The 22,103-nt window shown below is 31.9% G+C and overlaps 2 protein-coding genes and 1 non-coding gene across 5 annotated transcripts; 2 read left to right on the top strand and 1 right to left on the bottom strand.

Annotated features, from left to right (window-relative positions):
* The first annotated feature begins 436 nt into the window (after positions 1–436).
* Positions 437–19,310, top strand: LOC111000175 (focadhesin). 2 transcript variants are annotated; one of them, XM_045630762.1, is made up of 20 exons: positions 437–849; positions 1,103–1,306; positions 1,655–1,817; positions 2,219–2,361; positions 3,229–3,380; positions 3,705–4,252; positions 4,882–4,986; positions 5,744–5,862; positions 7,459–7,662; positions 9,244–9,433; positions 10,745–10,838; positions 13,608–13,804; positions 14,594–14,836; positions 15,526–15,771; positions 16,186–16,391; positions 16,814–16,933; positions 17,465–17,657; positions 18,134–18,261; positions 18,477–18,500; positions 19,178–19,310. In XM_045630762.1, exons 1-19 carry the CDS (start codon positions 569–571, stop codon positions 18,496–18,498), a joined length of 3,558 nt encoding a protein of 1,185 aa, XP_045486718.1. In that variant the 5' UTR covers positions 437–568; the 3' UTR covers positions 18,499–18,500; positions 19,178–19,310. The 2 variants fall into 2 exon arrangements, with proteins under 2 accessions (XP_045486718.1, XP_022125227.2); XM_022269535.2 differs by lacking the exon at positions 18,477–18,500 and having other exon boundaries at positions 438–849.
* Positions 11,578–11,693, top strand: LOC123689675. The gene has a single exon (XR_006750587.1). It is a non-coding gene; the product is annotated as a U5 spliceosomal RNA (small nuclear RNA).
* Positions 19,311–19,631: 321 nt separating the features above from the next.
* LOC111000176 (protein C1orf43 homolog) lies at positions 19,632–21,648 on the bottom strand. Of its 2 annotated transcripts, none has more exons than XM_022269536.2 (5): positions 21,364–21,648; positions 21,111–21,264; positions 20,596–20,815; positions 20,214–20,349; positions 19,632–19,949 (listed from the first exon to the last, which is right to left on the bottom strand). In XM_022269536.2, exons 1-5 carry the CDS (start codon positions 21,520–21,522, stop codon positions 19,845–19,847), a joined length of 774 nt encoding a protein of 257 aa, XP_022125228.2. In that variant the 5' UTR covers positions 21,523–21,648; the 3' UTR covers positions 19,632–19,844. The 2 variants fall into 2 exon arrangements, with proteins under 2 accessions (XP_022125228.2, XP_045486719.1); XM_045630763.1 differs by having other exon boundaries at positions 21,111–21,275; positions 21,364–21,489.
* Between the last annotated feature and the right edge of the window lie 455 nt (positions 21,649–22,103).

Genomic DNA, 22,103 nt, shown 5'->3' with positions numbered 1-22,103 from the left:
CTACGGGAGGTCCTTCAGCTCAACCCAGAGTTATAATTTTTGTTTGCGTTTTTTATGAGAAAATCGACTTTTCTTACTAATTCTTATTAAAATTCGAAATAATCTACATGCTGTATCTTTTTAATTTTTTATAGTACCCACTAGATTAGTACTGATACAGTGTGAACCATTCGTTAGACATGCTATTATTATTCTTTAAACATTAAAAAAATATTAAGTTTTACGAAATCCAATCTAACCAATATAACAATCGTTTGCTCTGTCAGTGTATTAATGCTTTAGTTCCTGTTCTTTGATGAGAACAACGAGTATTTATTTAATTTTTTATGTTGAAAAGCACATGCATATTACTTTATATTTGTTTATCTGTTTATCTTTAAATGCATACTCTGTGGAATTGTTTCCAAAATCCAATGTTTATTTAATATTTATCAAAGTCAGATGTTATGAATACGCACGTATTCTTACAGGAAATCTCCAAAATTCAAATTCATACTTTTCAAATAAGTATCTTATAGAATCGCTTGCTAGTTTATTTTTAAATTTTTTTCTTTAACAGATCAATAAAATGGATGAAATTGAATATAAACTAAAAACGAATACTAGTGTTCTCATAGTAAATGCTGTAGATAAGTTGATATCTACAATAAAATCCAAGTATAAGCCGGCTGAGAGACCAAAATTTGTTTTAGAGAATGAAGAATTAAAGTTTTTGAGAGAGAAATGTTCTTCTCCGGATCCTGTTGTGAGCCTTACTGCATGTCAAGGTTTACTCGCCTTGGTGGAATTGAACGTGCTGGAAATAGGGCATACAATGTCAACTGTGGTATCACTTTTGCCTACAGCACAGTAAGTAAAAAACAACTGGTGCTTTTGTACCTATAGCTATCATATTTATTTGATTTGTATTGTATTTTTGTATTTCATACATCAAAACCCTAATTTGGTAATTTTTTTAAATTTATAATATAAAAAATAATAATAGGAGTTTTTAAAAAAATAATAGTTTTTTGGAAGTATGTACTTTCTTCGGAATATAAAGTGTGTAAAAAAGTGCATGTATAAAATATTTTTGGTTCTTTTAATTTGTTTTTACTTTCAGTAACTTCTCTGCAATAATATCAACAATGGCTGGTCTTTTAGTATTAGATTTGAAGTCACGTCTCATTCCTGGGCAACCATATAAGTGCCAGTTCTCTTTACGCTCACCACAGCATCCCTTTATCACTATACTGGAGAAGAATAAAGATATAGAGGACAATGTCTTGGCTCAAATGCATGCATTATGCACAAGTCATGAATATTTGTAAGTTAAAAATTATTATTTTAACAAATTTGGAATGTATAAATTGAAAAAAAAAAGATTATTTCATAATGTAGGTTTTTTTTCTGAATGAGATATAATTTTATGGCATACAAATAAGTCAGTTACAAAGATACATATAAATATATGTAGGTATTGTATATCAACAGTACCAGGTGGGACTTGACTTGATTTGTTGTACACCCAGTAGATAGGGTAGAACACCCGTAGTAATTGTCTATCACACTCAGTTTAGATCCTCATACTTTATCTCAAAAGGCTTGAAAAGAGTTCCTAATGTAAAGAGGCTCTATTTATATAAAACATACCTAGCCTTTCCTATGTTTTCAGGGTATCGTCAAACAGCCTTGAGCTGTTAAGGCCAGTATTCCTCTGGTTGACCAGCAATCCACAAAGACCTAGAGGCAGCTCTAGAGTTTGGCAATTATTGCTAAGTCTTCCACAGTCGGATGCCCAGTCATCCTTGCTTCTTGCATGTCTCAGTAGCCAACAGGTATTATTAAGACAGATAATACATTACTTTTTCATTTTATAGCTAAAAAATTATTTAGCCAAACTCTTATTAGAAAATGATCCAACTTATTTATGTATTTTTGCTATAGAAAGCATTATATATAAACATTTGTGAAAGTAATTATTGGTCAGAAGTCAATACAACTGGTTTGTAATATATTTTGCATTATATCATTATTGTAGACTTATTTTCATAGTTTGTTTGTAAAAAATAACATATAAGATAAAAAAAGGTCTTATATGTTTTTTTTGGTATCTTAAAAAATCATCTGTATAAATCTGATAATTTTAACAATTAATTTTTTTGGTGGTAAGATTTCAGGGGACTTATCATAAACATTTTATGATACATACTTACTAACCATTTAACTAAATTTTCAGATATGTAATCCAAAGTTATTAGAAAGTTCCGTATGTGCTTACTCTGCAGTGACTGAAGCGGCTATATATCAACAAAGAAGGGAGTATATAGTGGCCTTTGTGCCAATGCTTGCAACAATATGCAGTCAACTACTCAAACATGGGTAAGAAATATATAAATAAAATTGCATATACATATTTTTAATATGAACTTCAACAAATATTAATATTTTATTACATTATTAAGTTGATAAAAAACTATGTATTTCATATATTAACACCATCTATAGACGAGTTGTTGTAATATTTTTCTGGAAGACAAAATTGATGGATTGTATCCCATTTAAGTATATCAAATTATTGAGTGATGTAAATCAATTTGTGTTGATTAATTTTTTTAAATTTAAAACACAGATTTCTGTATCTGTTTCGAGTTATTTTCTTTATTAGATCAGTCGGTGCCTGACATATTTTTGTTTTCTAATGCATGCGGGTTTCCTCACGATGTTTTTCCTCTCCAGCGTATGATAAATAGACTCCTAAATAGATTTTTACCCCAATCTCCTACATCAAAGATGTTGAATATATTTTCTTGAATGGTTATAACTCAGTAATATACTTAAGTGTTATATCTAGTCATTCAAATTTCATAATTATATGTTTAATCATCATTCAACTGTTTATACAGATGTACCAAAAAGATTTTAGTAAAATTTAAGTAATTGTTTATAGTTTTTTCTGATAGCGTGGAAACAAATATTTTTATTTGTACCAATCTGTCTAATTAATAAGTTTATATGTAATGTTTTTTATTATTATACAAAGTTTATATTAAGTACATAATTCAGTGCGCTGTGAATATTTTTAAAATAATATTAATAATATGCCTTTATTCATTGACATCTTATTGATATAAAAAAATAGATATCAATAAAAAAATCTACTCTCTGGGAGAATCCTCAAACTTTTTCCACCCTTTTATTTTGTGCCATCTTCTTAATAAATAAAAAAAACAACATTTATGTTTTCAGTCGCGATCCTCGGCCATGCTACAGTTTAATAGATCGCTGTTTTTCTATGGACGTCCCGGAGCTTAAATGTGTGTCTGGACTTACATTGATAATACTCGCAGACAATTTGACAAAAACCGCGGCCTTATATTTACAAGAACTGTTCAACTTGTGTGAGTATTAAAATATATAAGATCGTATCGTTTTCAAATAATTAAACGGTGAAGGAAAACATTGGTTGATGTTAGACCCAAAAAGCGATTTTGTGTATCCTATATATTTTAATTTTTGAATGAAAAAAAAGTATGTTAGTGAACAAATAAAAATGACTTTAATTTATTTAAGGCCCTGTTTCACAATGTTTGGATAAAGAGCCAAATAGCTATGCAACACTTTTATACACGAGTATATTAATAACAACGTCATCGGCTGATGTCGTTATTATAGATTTTGACTGTATAAAGTTCCATACTAATGTATATATTTTTATTTTTCAGGTCTGAACATAATAAGCAAATACGAATACTCAACAGTATGCCTTAACGCTTTCGTTGGCCTTTCCCTACAGTGGCTCCATCTACCATCGTATCTGACGACAAACGCCCTCAACACGGCCTCAAAAATCTTGGAAATACAACAACAGGAAAAAACAGACAACTGCCTTTATATAGCTAATTTAAAATCCAACAAAACATTCCAAAATTTAGTCCAAACAGAACGGCATTTGCAAATATATTTCAAGTTATTGGAAACATGGGAACGTCTGGATAATCCAGATAAATTAAAATCGTGGTTTGGTGTGTTGTGTAGTACTAATGATGACTTGAAAGTGGAGTTGCTTCCGTTTTTGGTTGGATTGTGTTTGAATAAAACTCTCGATGAGGATGTAGTGGTGAAAGTGATACAGTGTATAGTGCAAATAGTGGGAGTTAAGAAGGTGGTATCGGTGACAATTTTGCCGGTTTTGGTGCACAAATTGGCTGATAATCGGCCTAATGTCAAATTGGCCTGTTTGAAGGGTTTGCCGATCATGGCTTCAACAAAGGTAAGATCTATACTATTACTAGCTGTCCCTGTGAACTTTGTTTCCCCTTACTACATATACCGCCTACCACTTTAGTACCAACATGGAAAATTTGGGTATGCTACCCAAATTATTATTATTATTATTTATTAGTAGGGTTTTCCGTGATTTTCTCCATATAAACCTCAGAGTTAAAAGAGATCAGTTAAGAGAGTTGTTGAAAGAGATAGTAGCTGATTCTCATACATACTGAATATGCATAAAAAAATGTTTAAATATTGGTCGAGCCGTTTCGGAGGAGTATGGGTACGAACATTTTATATATATATATATATATATATATATATAATTTTATATATATATATTGAGATTGTATTTTTTTATATATGTGTAGAGCAGGTAGGCAGATGAAATGAGAGAGATAGTAGGGAAAGGGTGTAGCGGTGATGTCACCCATCATCGTCAAGAATTTGGAGATGGCTTACTTTATGGACTACTGGAATATAGGCTATTTTTATATTTTGATAAATCATTTTAATCATCAGTTTAATCAGCATTTATAGTTATTATAGTGGTGTCGAGATCAGCCGGCCAGTATAGTGTGAAATCAAAGATTTTCTTGACATAGACTATTATTAATATATTTTCAGGAAAATGTTCCAACAATAGTTGCGGTATTAAATAAGTTTAAGGCCAATAAAGGCGTCCCTACGTCACTGCTAATTGCGCTGTATACGAGTTTAGCTGAAACGCAGGTAATTAAACAATACTCAAATATATTTTATTAATTCTTATTATTTACTGCCCCGCGAAGTTCGTTTCGCCCTGATATGTTTTTTACATACCCCACATATGGAACCTCTGGCTATACGGTATACCCAGAAATTGCTCATTTATCCAGAATAATAAGTGGTATTTCTGATTAATTTTTCTCTCTTTAAAAATCTTCCTCAGGGGTCAAGGAATACATTAAAAAATCTGGTTTAGTCTAGGCGTGAGTATACTAACTGATTTGCGATTCATAGTGATTACTATTTTACTTGGGTTATGCAAGTAGAAACGTCGACTATTGTGGATGTATTTTTATTATAAATCAGCTTTTATATTTAAAAAAACAACTTTTAATTATTAAACGTGAAGTATATCGTTATAGCAATTTTTTTGTGCTTTCGTGCGTCTTGTAATTAAACTAATAAACGGCTGAACTTAATGAACTGTTTTGTATGTATTTTAAATGAATTCATTTAGATTTGATTGAGGATAATTTATATTATGATTTAAGCGGGTTCGAGAATACATTTAAAATTATATGATTTTTGACATGACGTCTTTCGGTTCCGCTATTTTTTTTAAATATAGAACAAGGGGTAAACGGGCAGGAGACACTTTTAATGCCAGAAGGCTGGCGAGTGCGTTGCCGGCCTTAGTTAGGCCGGCTAGTATCAAGTATCATGTAATCATAAAACAAATCCAATATGGAAAACATGTTCTCAATGAAGTTAACAATTACAGGTCAGATGTTTTCCATATCTTCAAGAGCTTTTAGTTGATACCGCAATGAAACCAGACGATCTCAAATGGGAAATTGATCTCGCAAAAGCACTTGCTGTCAAACGGATTTGTGAGGCGCGGTATGTATACATTGGTTTTGATTTTTAAACTAATCAAATCAAAATTCATTTATTCATTTAGATGCGTCTTAGGGCATGCTTATGAATGTCAAAAACTTTTACAAAATTCGCGAAAGAGCAAAACTACCAGGAGGCCTTGTTCTGAGAAGAACGGGCAAGAAACTCAGCAAAGATCATATGTCTTCCAATGTTATAGTAGTAGTAGTATTATAATAGTCTCTGATCACAATTATAAGTATTTTATTTGAATGTAGCGGTGTGGCAACGTCGCAAGTGATGACAATTGTTGATTGATTTTGTACTGAAAGGGAGTAAAATTTTGTTTTTAAGATTGTTTGTTTCTTTTCGTATTTACTTTATTGTACATAATACATACTATATGGCGGCTATATATTCTCGCCCAAATAATATATTGTAATGAGAAATCTAAAATTATTTCCGTGAATATACGCCTACGGCCGCAACATACGCCTTGTTTACTTGAAAGATGTATTATCAAATTTATAAGGACTTCAAATACTATAATATTAATATACTATACTATTAATAGTTAAATAAATTAAATCACAATTAGTCAAATGTATTAAATAATTTTTGTTTGTTTGGTTCCTTTTATAAATCTTTTTGTTGTTAAATGTATCATGTATTCCATCTTTGGCTATATTCTCAGTGTATTTGTTTGTAATTATATATAATATATGTTAGCTGTAGGAGTACTAAATAAATAAATACTTAGCTGACGCGCGTTGCGAAAGCGAGAGTGTCAGTCTGTTTCGATAGAGTTTAGAAAATTTTGTGGAAATTTTACCATCTGAACGTGGCTTTAGGGTTATAAATGTGGATGGATCTCTCACCATAATAATAATAATAGACTTTATTTCCAAAAAACTTTAAAATTAAGGGATGATAAAACGTCATTCAGTTAAGTTTTGGTTTGTCCACCGTTGGACATAGGCCTCCTCCTTCCGGTTCCACTCGCGTCTGTCGCCGGCCAGGCGCGGCCTATTCATTTATCATATCTCTCACCATATAAAAACATAATTTAAAACATAATTTCTAACTTACAAACACTACAAAATAAATTAATAAAATCATTATTTAGATACAATTTTTTAACACCGACTAATAAAATCTACCAAGAAACCAAAATTATGACAATTAAACAACTGTATGTATATAGCACCTGTATCTTGATAAAAAAAAATTTAATAACTCTATCCATAGTTGCTTGTCGTTTAAAAAAATCAAACACACAACGACACGCAATACTCGTCGAGCGAGTTTGCTTATCTTACCGAAGCCGCGTACAAATTATTTGAAGAAATCTATTAGGTATGAGGGTGTGCAATTATTTAACCAATTACCATCTCAAATTCGCAATATTGGAGTGTTTGACAAATTCAAAAAGGCATTAAAGATGCATGTTAGAATGAACATAGCTGACTAAAATTGTTACGGCTAATGGCGACGTGTATCTCGCTCGTATATAATATATACATATTAATATTAAGTTTCTCATGTAAATAAAATATTTCTGTTTTGTAATGAGAAATAAAGTTCTTTAAACATTATATAACTTGTTTATTTGTCTCATAGCGCCTCATCACATGGGCTGGAGCTAGTCTCCGTGATATCATCCCTTCTCAACCGCTGTACGGATAAGTCGGGCGGTGTGGCAACGTCGCTCGCATTAGCAGCTCTTGCAGCGCTATGGCGTGGTGCGGCCGTGGCCCCACCTGGAACTTGGCGCGCTCTGGAACCCAGACTTGGGAGAGACACGAGACCAGGTGTACAAGTTAGGTATGGAAATAGTGGCTTGAAGATGCTATCTGCGGCTGAGTATTAAGTTGTATTTTGATTTTTTAGTTTAATTGCATTGGGATTTTGTGGCTTGCCTATGAATTGCGGCTGCGATAAAATTAAATTGTAAAAATCTATATTATAATTAATATATAAATATTAAATTAATTAACAAACCAAATTTTTTTATTTTAAATCATAGTTTCAAACTTCAAAACATTAAATTTAGTAATTAGTATATCTTAAGTCTTAACATCGTCATGCGTGAAGTTTTTAATATGTATGTGATAATCACTACATAGTATAAAACAATGTCGCTTTTTCTGTCCCTATGTCCCTTTGTAATCTTTGAAACTACGCAACGGATTTTGATGCGGTTTTTTTAATAGATAGAGTGATTCAAGAGGAAGGTTTATATGTATAATAACATCCATTAAATAGTGGAGAAGTACTGTTATTTTTGAGGTTTCTAATGTGATGTCGTAAATAATTACATTTTTTCCGCTTACATTGCAAACGCAGGCTGAACCCTACGAGTTTTATCAAAATAATGTACTAAGTATTGTACACATTGAAAAGGTCTACAGAAAAGTCCGTGATGGTATATGTCTATCTCTTATGGATACACACTAACATTTTTTGTCATTCACTTTTTACGACAAATAATGGCTAATTTTCGAAGCGATTTTAACCAATACAGCATTAATCCTTAACCAATTAAATACCTTGAATACATTGTTCATTTAATATAGATCTATACAGCCCATTACAGCTTATTTAGCAGCGATCGAACGCGTATATTATCGGAGCTTTCCAGCGACGGAAATAACAATACATAATAAAAACCTGCTTTTCATCAGCATTGCACACGTGCTAAGCTTGGGCGCCGGGCGGGTCACTAGCATGATTATAATTTATAAGCTCTACCTTTAACCGTAGCAGAGCGACAAAAATTTAGATGAATTCCTTCTACAGGAATCATCAGTACTTGATTTAATTTAGGTTGAGGGTAGACCACATTAATTGTACCGAGAAATTATACCATTCGATCAAGTGTAATGATAGCGCGTTTTAATAAACGTTTATATCACTTTAGCGCCATCTACCAGCACGTAATCCATGAACACGATAAAGGCATTTTATATAGGTATAATTACAATTACATTTTAAAAAAATTATGAAAATTCTGTACCGGTATAAACCAATAAACATAATGATATTTTTACAGTTACTCTTAATTTGCACTTAAATTGTTTCAGCACACAACAATTCTTCTAATTATATCTAAGTCGAAATTTTTGTTTTCTTTCTTAGAATAAGCTGTAATCCCTGTAATAAAAAGGAAAACTTTATTCTGTTACATACAATTCATTATTGTTGTAAAAAAACAGCGTAACATTTTAAAATACCAACTTCACGCAATGTATGAAGTTAAAATGGCAACGTTTTAAAAGATCATATTGTAGTTATATGTCAAATTGACGCGATAGATTCACTACTACGATTGTTCTATTCTAAACATTGTGTAAATGTCACAAATTTGCTGTTCTCTGTGCAAAAAGGTTTTATTTTTATTTTTAGCCTGTGCAAGCTTCTAGCTGAAATTCCCGCCTTACGTGTTTCTACGGCGGAATACGACAAGTTAGTGAGTGATGCTGCTAAGCGATTATGGGTGTATGTTGCTGAAGGCATCTCGCCCGTATGTGAAGCCGCTTGCCACGCCCTTGCTAACTATAAAATTGAAGATTTCAAGTTAAAGGATATTCCTGAGGTAAGATTTGTACTTGTTGTGTGTGTGTGCTGTATTCCAAATCTAAATATAATAAAATAAAGTCGTGTTAGTTACACTACTAATCCATCGGCTGGACTGATGTTAGTTCTTCTCTTCTTTAGTGGATTTTTTCGCTCCGAATAAGAATTAAAATATGGGATAAGCTATTATTAATTTTACGCATGCAAACAGTATGTGGTGCCATCTGTTGACAAAACTCCGCGTCTTTTTACCTCGAATTCGTTTCAGTTTAAGAAATTCCAATCTTGAGGCGAATGATGATCTTGATCGAAGATATGTGTTACCTCATCAGAAATTGGTTAAACATGCTGTATCGTAATATTGGTGCTATAGAGTAGAGGCTTAATGTGTAAAACTGCCATTTTTCTGTAACAATGGCAAGCAATAAAAATTTCTGGATTTGCAAGAAGAGATTAATATTATTATTACCTTAATGAAATCCTAAATTTAATTTTTATTTAATAATAATAATATTTAATTTAATATTAGGCTCTTAGGCGGAACGAAGTTAGCCGGGTCAACCTCTGTTAGAATAAATTAAAATAATATTTATTTTTAGACATTCTGGGACCTTTTTATCTATTTAATTTGTATAAAAATATAAGTTGCTAGATGTGAGAGAAAGAGAGAGAGTGCAAGAGTCGCACGTTGAAGAAGGCTAATGCCGCATTTACATTCAGTCGTGAGCAGGGAAGTGGGCAGGACGTCCTTCGTCGTAAGTATCGCGTTTACACCCTCGTCCTGCCCACTTCGCTGCTCACGACTGAATGTAAATGCGGCATAACACTGCTATACAAATATCTATATATAATCATATCATCATAATTATTTATGCCATTTACTAGCATATGAAGTTGAGTATGAAAAACTTCAGTAGGAAGATCTTTGAATGTTTTTGGTAAATTATTATACACCATGATTGCAATACAATTTTTTATCATACAAATTTTTATATACGTAAACTCAAGAATGTTCAATACAGGGCAATTATATTACCATATAATACGCATTGGTCATTATTATAGTATATTTGAATTGAGAAGTATATCAATATTATTTTTTTTATTTAATTAATTTGATATATTTGCTTTAAATATTGTTTGATGATTTGCTTTTTTAAAAGAGTACCGAGAGTTTTTTACGCCGGCTTTTTCTCTCTCGGCCTACACCCTCTGTCTTCTTTGCCGATGAGTAGGGATGCCTACAAGTTCGAATTGATTGACGTGGAATAAGTGATCCCTAGATGATCTTATGTTCCAAAATAAACGTATTTTTTTTTATTGTTTCTAGATTTACATACGAACAGTCAAACTGCCACCGTCGTATTGCAAGACCCCCGCAGATGCAATGCGTAGGCCCGAAGACGTTCTTGACTACATACCTTGTAAGTAACGTGTTTATAAATAATTCTTTTTTATATAGAAAAGGGGGCAAACGGGCAGGAGGCTCATCGGAAGTGATACCGCCGCCCACGGACACTCTCAACGCCAGAGGGCGCGAGTGCGTTGCCGGCCTTTTAAGAATTGGTACGCTCTTTTCTTGAAGGACCTTAAGTCGAATTGGTTCGGAAATACTATAGTGGGCAAGTGGTTCCACAAAGGTGGTGCGCGACTGCCTTAATTTCTTTTTCTTCAATAACATTTAAATGGTATAAAGGGATCACTGAGCGACTAAATAAAAAATATATATTTTTAAATTTTAAAACAATTTATAATTAGAAAACTGATATATAATGAATTATTTCATTAATATAACATTAAAATAAAAGTAATTATAGTCAATCTTCAGTTGTAAGGATTATAGGAGAATTTTTGAGAGCTTTTTATGTTTTAAATATTGATCTTAGTCCTTCCTGTTTCATTCAATTTGATTATCAATAAATAACAAAAAAACGTAATATGGTTAATATTTCAACAAATAATTGATCATAACAGTCTGCAGGCGCTTCTATATTGGTTCATATTATCTCATTATTATCATCTATATGATCAAATTGCCTTCATCATGATTATGAGATTCTTAATAGTACCACTAGATGGCGCCGTGGATGTAAAATTTTTATTAAAACGCGCTTTCGTTAAGCTCGATCAAATGGTATATTTTCTTAGTGCAATTTTATTTCTTCACTCTGGTTTCCCTTCAAAACGTATAAATCTTTCGCCTTTTACTAAAGATTTCCGTGGAGGGGAACACTCAAATGAGTCTTACTCAATTTTTGACGCTCTACATAGGTAGAGCTTATAAGTCTATAATCTGTATGTTATGTTAATCTTGATTATCTAAGTATTTAGTAATAATATTCCTTTTTTAATATTTTCTATATTCTATAATAGTATTATCTATATTATATGCATAATGCAACTGAACAGTGAACAGTGAACTGTCATATAAATAACAATAGAGAATTTCAAAACAAGATTACATTTATTTACAAACTTTTAATACCTAATCATATATGTACATTATACACTACTTTATTTAATCTCATGGCAATAAGTATAGGTAGCTACTACTTACTTTTTCATTAAATAAAATGAAATATAAAAAAAGCGCTTTAGTGCTGTTATGCCATATCGATTAGTAAGGTCGCAGAAATAGAAGTTCTACGGAAGCAATGTCCCGCGTAAGAATCTGAGTTTGGAACATTAACTGGCTATCATTTTACCCAACATTTCAAATTTGTTAATATCAACTCTTTGTTGGGTGCATTTCCCAGAAATGTAATTCAAAAAGAAGCAATGTTTGCTACATATAGTTCTATTTATTGTTTATATGATTGGTAATATTTGCCAGTTATGGTAAAAGATCGGTCTATTTTGTGTTCAATATTTTAACTAAAATTTATGATTTGAAACCTCGACGGCTTTGAATTTAATGTTGTATAGTACCTGTCCTCGGCAGGCACCCATTTATTTTTGCAGTCTGTAACAATATGTTAAGCACTTAAGTTATATGAAGCCAGAAAATATCTATGTATAAAGCCATTAGTGAGATGGCGTTTAGTAACTAATATATTCTTTTTAACTTTTATCTATCTAACAAATCTTATACTTCTTACCTTCGTTGAAAGATATAATTTCTCGGGCGCTTCATTTAAAAATGTATTTAAGTGTTCAGCTGAAAATATCTTGGCTTCCCTTTTATATCCTCGTGATTTACGTAATGTACGAAATGATACAAGTTTTGAATATTTGGTAATATCAATTTCGTTGTAAATACTCATAAAAATCATAGAATGTTTAGACCATAAGGACGAACACTTAAAGTTATCCGATAACTCTTCAAAGTTTGCTAACAAAACGTTTTCGGGAAACTTTAGCTCAGGTTAGCCTTTTTGTTCATTTTCCAAGTCATAAAGTCTTAGTAACATTTGTCGTACTCTTTTCTTGATTTTTCTGACAAAAGGCTATTCGTCAGTTTCGTAGTTCTTTCTAGAATGTCGGGTGGAGTTAAATTTTCATGGGTTTGGTCGGTGTTGGTTGACAATTTTGCAACTAAAGTTTTATCCAACAAAATATTATCGTATGTACGAAATAGCGTCAAAATGGTCTGTTATTGGTCTATTGGCTCGGAACCAGCCAATACGCGCATCGCGCTCACCACAGATAATGTGTACTGAAATTTAATCGAAATCTCCTTGGTCGGGACACATTGTACTTTAATAATTAAACAATAATTTGTTTTAAAGCATTGTTTTGTTAGGAGATTATTGCTTATTTATTTATTTAAATTTAATTGTTTTAAAGAATTATGTAAATAAAATATGCCAATAAAAGTCTGTATTTCATTTCATAAATAGTATATTACCGAATGAAATTATATATCATATATAAGTCTTTATGGCCTATACAAAGACTAATTCCATGAGTATTTTTTATATGTATAAGTAGCCATGTATGCATCTGATCCACGAAAATTTTCTTTAGAGTAATTTTGTCTATTAATTTAAGCTATAGTTTTATATTTAACCCTTAGTTTATATTATGTACTTACATTCAATGTTTTGAATAATTTTAATTGGATATTTTGTTTATTGCATCGTCATTATTATGTAAAGCGTAAATATTTTTTTCAAATTTGGCCCTTTACTATAAAGTAAATTTTAATTAATTAACTAACTTAAATTAATCTTTTGACATTGCTTGTGGTTTAGGTGAGGTGTGGCCGGAGTTATTTAAATCAAACTCCTCCCTAACTGGAGTGGAATATTTCGTGGGAAAACTAATAGAGAGGGAAGTCAGGGGATTCCGAAGTGGAGTCTACATGATTGAAGGACGGGAACCCCTAGGTTTAAGTAACCTGCCACCGCATAGCGTGTTAAGGGGTATGACCGACTGTGTCAGGAAACAGGTGAGTAATGTACTCGTGTGAATTATATGTGTAAAAGATAACTACTAAGTACTAAATAATGTAGATAGCTTGTTTTCTTTGTTTCACATGGAGTATAAAAAATGTATGAATAATGCGATTAAATATAAAAAAATCTGTATTTTTTTCGTAACTATTTGAGTATTTTTTTGAAAAAATAAAAATAAAAACTTTTAAGTAAGATTTAAACTTGGTTCACAATATACGTGACTGGTATTAAGTTTATGCTAAAATTCATCAAAATTGCTTTAACGCCTGTACTTATATTGCGTCCGGCTTCATGACTGGAAATTGAAATTTAGAAATAAATTAAGCCACTGAAATGTGTCCAAACCAATTCGACTTAGAGTGCTTCAAGAAAATACCGTCCAACAATTCATAAAAGGCCGGCAACTCACTCGCGAGCTGTCTAGGATCACTTAACATCAGGTGAGCCTCCTGCCCGTTTGCACCCTGTCAAAAAAGCCTCACGGATTATGTAGAAGCAGTTTTTCATATTATTTGTTACAAACATTTATTTCTTATTTAATTTATCATCATTATTCTATCTTAACAGTTATGACTAAAAAAAACATTAAAAAAATATATTTGCATACCTAAATCTTATAACTAACAGCAAGCAACTCTTATGATCTCAACTAGTGTACAAGTAGGTCTACCTCAATAGAAATTTTGTTTAACAAGTAACATAACATACAACACAAATCTTTCCTGTAGCGGAAACTTTGACAATTCAATATAAACAATTGTACTGAATTGTATTTATTGTAGATAACATCGCCGACCTACGACATCCAAGAATCCGTCCTTCTATCGATGTTGTCGTCCCTTTCTCGCGAATATCCTCGTCCGCTGCCCCCATTTGACATCTCTTTCTTGCATGACGTTTGGCATCGGGGACCGTTGTGGCGCTCCAAAAGTGTTGAGTTAGCCGCGAGACAGGCGTTAACCGTTCCCTCAGCCAAAAGGCTGTTGGACAACTGGTTGGCGGGAATACAGCCTGGAAGTAGTGAGGTGAGTTTGTATATAGTCGAAATCTATTCGAATGAGATCGAAAGGACTACTCATGTTACGGGTCGGAACAGCATTTGAAGACTCTGTGGCAGATGACCTGTCTTCGCCTATCATGATGCATTTTGTGCGTACACCTGTTGGTATAGATTGACTGGTTTTTTTAAATAATATACTAACACTAGTCTGTAAAGAAAAACACTTTTTTAACGGATTGAAGTTATGTATTATTATAATTATTTAAACATAATTTTAAATTTAACCGACGTTTTGTTTGCTTTACAGCGTCGTCGAAACGTCGGTTAAATTTAAAATTATGTTTAAATAATTGTAATAATACATAACTGCAATCCGTTAAAAAAGTGTTTTTATTTAAATATGTAAAAGTTATGTTAATAAAAGACAATACTAGTCTGTAAGTTTATACTTACATAATGATGGATTATTTTATCTGTACAAATAAATAAATAATAATATCACATGACATTAGTAAAGATTTTTGATATGCCTTCGGTCTACTATTTTCCATATACCGGTTTTCTCACGATGTTTTCCTTCACCGTACGAGTGTGTTACAAAGAATACAAAGAAAAGTTTATTGGTGCATCGTGATTCCAATCTCAGGGTTGGGAGTGGAGTTATACCAATAATACTCTTTCCACTTTCAAAATACCCATAAGTTCGTTTTTCAGGAAACAGATATAATGCTAATTTTTGAATACCTCCCAATACTGGCTCGTACAATGCCACCGAATAACCTTCGGCATCCAGTCGAGAACTGCTTGGCTGAAGCTTTTTCTCATAAGTCAGATTGCTTCGTAAATCAACTGCGACTGATCAGAGATTGTTTGGAATGTGAGAGAATACATGAAGCCAATAGAACTTGGTTGTGCCAAGCTGTCGAAACATATTTCTCGCTGATCAATGATGATAGCCCGGTAAGGTTTTTATAGACTTACGAAAAATTGTCCCAAAAAAAAAGTTAATAAAAAAAACAATATTTGTAGGTTCTGCTTTCTAGAAAAGAAATAAAAAAAATTTTTTCTGATGAATTTTATGGTTCTGTTTCATATTTTATATTTGACATAATGTTTATATAAGTACATCTGAATGAATTTTATGGTTCTGTTTAATATTTTATATTTGACATAATGTTTATATAAGTACAAAAGTGCTTTATTTTGATTCACAACCTACAAGAATGCGTTTTTTTAAAGAAGTTCTTATGTTATTTAAATATTTTAAAATAATATATAGCTTATAATATTTTCTTGCTAAGTTTTCCATTCTAATTGAATTTTTCCGTAACGGTATTAAGAGATTTATAGAAGATTCAAAATCTATTGTTTTAGCTATGGCCAGAATACGTAGAATGCAGTCTTTCCTTATCCACAAAGTATTTGGAGAGAATGACATCCCCTAGTGGATGGTGGGAGGTGTCAAGCGATCTTTTACGCAAATCTATGCGCACGCGCAGCGCTTTAGCAGCTAGAACTGATACAACTGCCCCACTTGTATGGCTTAACGAGTCTATTGATGCGCATGCACAGCAAATACTGTAAGATTGACTTTTTTTAAAATATTTTTGTCTATGTGTCATATACACCAAATATGGAAATATCGATGCAAAAATGCCATCACAAAAGCAGATTTTGCAAATTATCTATATCTAAATTGGGTTAAAAAATACTATGTAAATTAGCAAATGTAGAATTGAACCATTTACTATATATTTTTTGACTACATGTTATTGTTTAGTGACTAATGGTTTGACCTATTTGTATTTTAAGTTTTACAAAGGATGATCATATATTGGATAATCGAGAAAGAAATATTTTTTATAGATGTAATTTTTTATCTACCTCATAAAAAAGGCTGTCATAAGTCGCACGCAAAATTTCAGTCCATTTCAAAATATAAATAAATAGCATCGGTTTAGAGCAGTTAAGTTATTCCTCAAAATGTTTTTTTCTATTTCAGTGAACAGGATTATTCCCTCCGATGTATAATGGAAGCTCTAAAAGTGGCCAAACAAGATGACCCCGCAACAAAACACTGGTTCTTACAACTGATGGCTCGTACTCAAGTCGCTTTTAATGAGTAAGTCAAACATTAGTTTTAAATAACCAAAATATTTTTTCCAAAACCAAAATGTTAGTTCTTGGGTCATTTGGGTGCGATAAATAATCGAGGATTGATTTATTCTTTACGTTTAAAAAAAGACTATGGATTTAGGGAAATATTCTAAAACGAGATGGGATTTTGACATGCAGGAGTAAGTGACAAGTGTCATTCATGAATCTTACTCACAGTCGAGACTTTTTTTAAATATGTAAGCAAACGGGCAGGAGGCTCACTTGATGTAAATTGAAACCCATTTATACTCACGTTGCCAGAAGACTCGCAAGTATATATATTTTTAAGAATTGGTTCCACATAGTAGTGGTGCTACATCTAGAAACAAGGGGTTAATCACAAGTGATATCTCATATTTATAATAGCTTCAGGTCTTATTGCCAATGTCCCACTAAACCATGTTGCAAGTTTACAATATCACTTTAATACCACATATAAATTTAAACTCATTTAATTGGTTTAAATATTTTAAATAAACCGTATTTAAATTTACAGGATGGAAGATGAATCGTCAAAGCTTTATCTATGCGACGTATTTATGCTTTCATCGATCATGCTCAGCGGCCTTTGGTCCTTCGAGCCGGATATTGAAGCTGTAGTATCTAGCCGGACAAATAGACAAACTTTATTGCCTGCAGCTTTAGCTTCACTTCTGAATAGAGATGCATGGAAGGATTGCACCCTACAGGTACTTTCCTTTAACATTATTTAACGTAGCTGCAAATGCTTTTTTTGTGGTCCTTTGACTGATATTGTTGTTGTGAAAAAGCACCTCGTTCGTGATAGTGCAAACTACATGTTATCGAAGTTAAACTTTTTTTTTAATTATGTGTCATTATTATAATATATAACGGTGGCTTTATAAAACCTTATTAGGTCTGCGACTCAAATTTTTCTTTATCATTTGTTTTTCTTATTGGAAGTAGGTGATCTGCTTTACACAGGATAGACTGTCACACACCATGGGTATTTTAGGTCTAAGCCAGTTTCCTTACGATTTTTCTTGCACCGAACGAGCGAGTGTATTTACTTCGCGCATATAGAAAGTCCATTTGTGCACAACCGGTTCAAACCTAGTATTGAGGATGAGAATCGCATGTCGATGTAGTTAATAGGCCAACACTGCCCTGTGTTAGCTACATACATTAACGGTTGACATTTTAGATGTTAGAGTGGCTATGTCACACCCGTGATGCAACGCAAGATGAGGGTACTTCGCGCGCCTGTCAAAGGGCCTTATTAGCATTAAGGCATTCGGAACTATTTATCACGCATAAGATATGGACCAGACTGTAAGTGGAATTTATTTATAAGAAAACTAAACATATAGTTTTTCTAAATATATACTATGCAAAGAAAAAAATCTTATCAACTAGTGTGAATATGTCTGCCAAAGTCCTATACTGGTGGAGTGGTTTGAATTTATGTAGATCATATATGTACTAGATATCTCTAGTACCAAAGGAAAAATATACTTTAATAATGTTTTTTTTTATTGCTGTACAAGGAGAAACATGGAGGCGTTTTAACGGTGATATATTTGTTATATAAGCTTTTGTTTAATGGTATTACATTATAACAAGCATGAATTCTGATTGAGATAAATTTACTCTTGAAGTTAGTAAGTTAGTTTTAGCGAATGTTTTAAAGTTTAATTAAAACCTAAATCGATCTAACCACAATGTTTTCACAGTTTGTCTTAGCCTTTGTAAAAAAACCTGTGTGTACTTATGTACACGCTTTCGAAGTTGTACTTCTTTGGCGTAACCAGATATTTTTTTATCTTTCGCCTTATTCTAAATTAGAAAAAACGACACTTACAATAGAAAAAACTAAAAAGTTGACTATAGCTAACTTCAGGGTGTCGGTTTTTTGTGGTGTGCGAGCGCATAGTAAAAAAATACTCACACTATTTTTCCGCAACGCGCCAATAGAAGTATAACAACCAAAACAGTCAAAATCTTTTATTTTATAGGTAAGGGATTAATAACGATTTATGAGGTATTTTTTGTGTTTATCTAATAATGTACCTACTTGTTTTTGTCTGTGTAGTTTTTACTAAATTTTATTTATGACTTAATACTCGAAATAAAACACCAATATTGTGATTCCAAAGCCTAACACAGTTTATATGGGCCACTGGAGGAGTTATTTTTTTTAAAGTTATTTTGTTTAATATGATATATCAATTGTGCATTTTTATTACAGAGAACACCACTTTGGAAATATGATACCCAATCTCGAAGATTAAAATATTTATATACTGTCATTGTAATATTATATCTAGTCCAATTTGTAAGTGTACTTAAATGTAGAAAGTTAAATAAAAGTGTTATATATTCTACATATTTTTATTTATTCAGTCATCAGAATGACTTGGAGAAATTAAGAGAGAGGAGAAATTGAGAACATTTTAAAATGATAAAAATCATGTTATCAGTATATTTTTTCTAATGATATTTCAACCTTTTAATACACATACAATGATTCCATATATGTATTTAACATTTAGTAAATTTTGTTAAATAAAAACAGCTTTTTTAAATTTTAATACTAAATTAACAATTGAAATTGAAATTTGTCAAATATTTTGAAATATACACATACTATGTCTTCCATATTCCGATTCTTATAAATGGCAGATTTAAAATAAAAAATAACCTCCAAATAATGATTCTTTACTATAATAGGCAACATAATTAGCAGACCTACACAACTTTATACATTTTCACTTAAACTTCACTTGTCTAATCACTTGACTAGCCATCTTGTCTTTTCACCACATCTGTCCCCTTTACGTTCTGTAATACCTTGCAGTATCATTTCACTTCACTCACGCCCGCTACAGAGTCTGTACGTTGCGGGCGTTCCACCCTCAGACAGCAGTCTCATCAGCTGGGGGCTTCACAATGGGCTCAGTCGGACTCTTGATCGGCACATGAATTGTTTCCTCTTCTATCTTTGAGTCTACTGGCAAATTCTATAACAAAGTTTTTAATGAATTTAGTTGAATGTTTTGCAATTTTCAATGCCATTACATCATGAATGACGTATTTAAATATATATTGTATACTATATGCATATAGTAAACAAGAAAATAAGGCTTAATGGTTGAATTATAATCTTACTTGGATATGCTAAGTTAATTGAATATATTAATTTGATTTATTTTTTATAAATTTAACTTCCTATATAGGAAGTCAATTGCAACAATTGGATTTTAGAAGATAAGAAAGTGGCCTACCTCTAGAGCTGTGTACTGATTGTTATGTGCAAGTGGAGGTCGAAGTCTTGTGGGATCAAGCAGCCTTGCGGGTCGCCTTTGAGGACTTCCCCTTGACCCTCCACTCACACAGCCCACACTTTTTAGTAATCGAGCACTGTAATTTTTTTAAACAGATGAATATATATTAATTTACATAAAAAAATATATATTGTATTTGTATTCTGTCTAATTCTTCAAAGCCGTAAAGAATAAACAACACACAAGGTATTCTTGGTTTACCAAAAGATCTTTAAGCATACTAGAAGCTAGAATATTTTTCCAAATCAATTTCATCTCTGTTAAATATTATAACTAGCATACATCATCACTTTGACATTTATTATTAAATAGAAAAACTTACGCATCTAATAACTTCAGCAGTAATCTATTATAAGACCTATACTCTTCCTCTCCAAACTCAGCTGGATGATGTCTCGCAGATTCATATGCATCACAGAACTGGTGGATCAGCTTTTGACCTCTGCCATCAAGTGGGGCGGCTAGACATGAGAGTAAAAAAGCACGAAGTGATTCACGGGGATGTCGTCGCAGATTAGGATCTTGACACACAATTTCTTCTTCTGGAAAATAATACATATTAAATTTATTAGAATGATGTCCATTTTTTTTAACTATCACAAAACATATTGATTTTGAATATAAATTAATTTGAATTCTTATTAGTATTATAAAAGTCTGAGCAATGGCAGCTGATACCAGTGCCAGCATGTTTACTCTCTTGATCAGGTATGTTATCTAATATTGGATATATACATATTTTGTGTACACAAATATGTTTGCATGTATAATATATTATACTAAGTACATTGTTATACCAAATATGCTATGACTTTTTTAATAAAAACTATTAAATACCTAGGTTTTTTACATCATCTACAGCTCTAAATCGGTAGTGATATGGTTGCTGGGGCTCCAGAATATAATGGGAAAGATCTCCACACAGTAGTCGAGGCTCAAGCATAATCCTGGGCACAGCTTCTATCCTTCGCTCTATTTCTTTTTTGAGGCACTAGAAGAGTACTTTTTTAATTAATAAAAATCAAAAAGTAAAAATGATTGTGAATAAATGCTATAGGTAACTAAACACATATTAAGAGAGAGTACTTACTTTCTTAGCATCAGTACCAATAGGAACATGCGGGCCTCGTCTAGAACGAAGTGCAAATCTGGTAATCTGTCTTTTGGCAAATATAAATAGAATAACAAAAGTTAAAACGCCACCACTTATAATAAATATTATATTTAATATGCTAGTGAAGTCTTGCATGATTGATGAGTTGTTCTCATTTCTAAATAACGAAACTTTTGTTTTTAAATCATAGTGCTGATGATAATATAAATTAAACTAACTATTAAACTATATAAAGCAAATTCAATAAAAACAATTATTAACAATACAAGTCAAGTTAATAAAAAAATAGAATCACAGTAACTTACAGGTCTGACAATTGACATCCGTTATCTGACACTGATAATGGAGATAATTATGTCAGTATGCATGACAGCGAAATACATACAAAAAAAAATACTTATTACGTACGACTCCCTTTGATTTTTCCCGGGTCCAAATAAATCGGATTTAATAAGTGGCACTTTTGTTTATTTAAAGTAATCTATTTTTCTTTCCATCAAGTTGACAAAAATAAAGAAGTAATGTATCTAGAGCGATGTAATTAATCAATTTATATGAATAACAAGAAAAGTGTTACAGGTGGACAGAAAATTGTGGAATACCTTGGACGCTTTTACCCGTCCATAGGTTCTTATATTTATATAAATAAATTAATAATTAACGTGTATTTATATATGTATATATTAATACATTATACTGTGAATTTCTTGTTTCGT

Source organism: Pieris rapae, chromosome 13 (genome assembly GCF_905147795.1).
Source record: "Pieris rapae chromosome 13, ilPieRapa1.1, whole genome shotgun sequence".
Classification (NCBI taxonomy): Eukaryota; Metazoa; Arthropoda; class Insecta; order Lepidoptera; family Pieridae; genus Pieris; species Pieris rapae.
The sequence above is the reverse complement of the archived record's forward strand: the minus strand, read 5'-3'. Positions and strand labels throughout refer to the sequence as shown.

Coding starts and splice junctions, on each gene's coding strand:
- LOC111000175 (XM_022269535.2), top strand. CDS start 569: ATGGATGAAATTGAATATAAACTAAAAACGAATACTAGTGTTCTCATA. Junction 13,805..14,593: donor CCGACTGTGTCAGGAAACAG/GTGAGTAATGTA, acceptor TATTTATTGTAG/ATAACATCGCCGACCTACGA. Junction 16,392..16,813: donor GCGCATGCACAGCAAATACT/GTAAGATTGACT, acceptor TTTCTATTTCAG/TGAACAGGATTATTCCCTCC.
- LOC111000176 (XM_022269536.2), bottom strand. CDS start 21,522: ATGCAAGACTTCACTAGCATATTAAATATAATATTTATTATAAGTGGT. Junction 21,265..21,363: donor TTGGTACTGATGCTAAGAAA/GTAAGTACTCTC, acceptor GTACTCTTCTAG/TGCCTCAAAAAAGAAATAGA. Junction 20,350..20,595: donor CTGCTGAAGTTATTAGATGC/GTAAGTTTTTCT, acceptor AAAAAATTACAG/TGCTCGATTACTAAAAAGTG.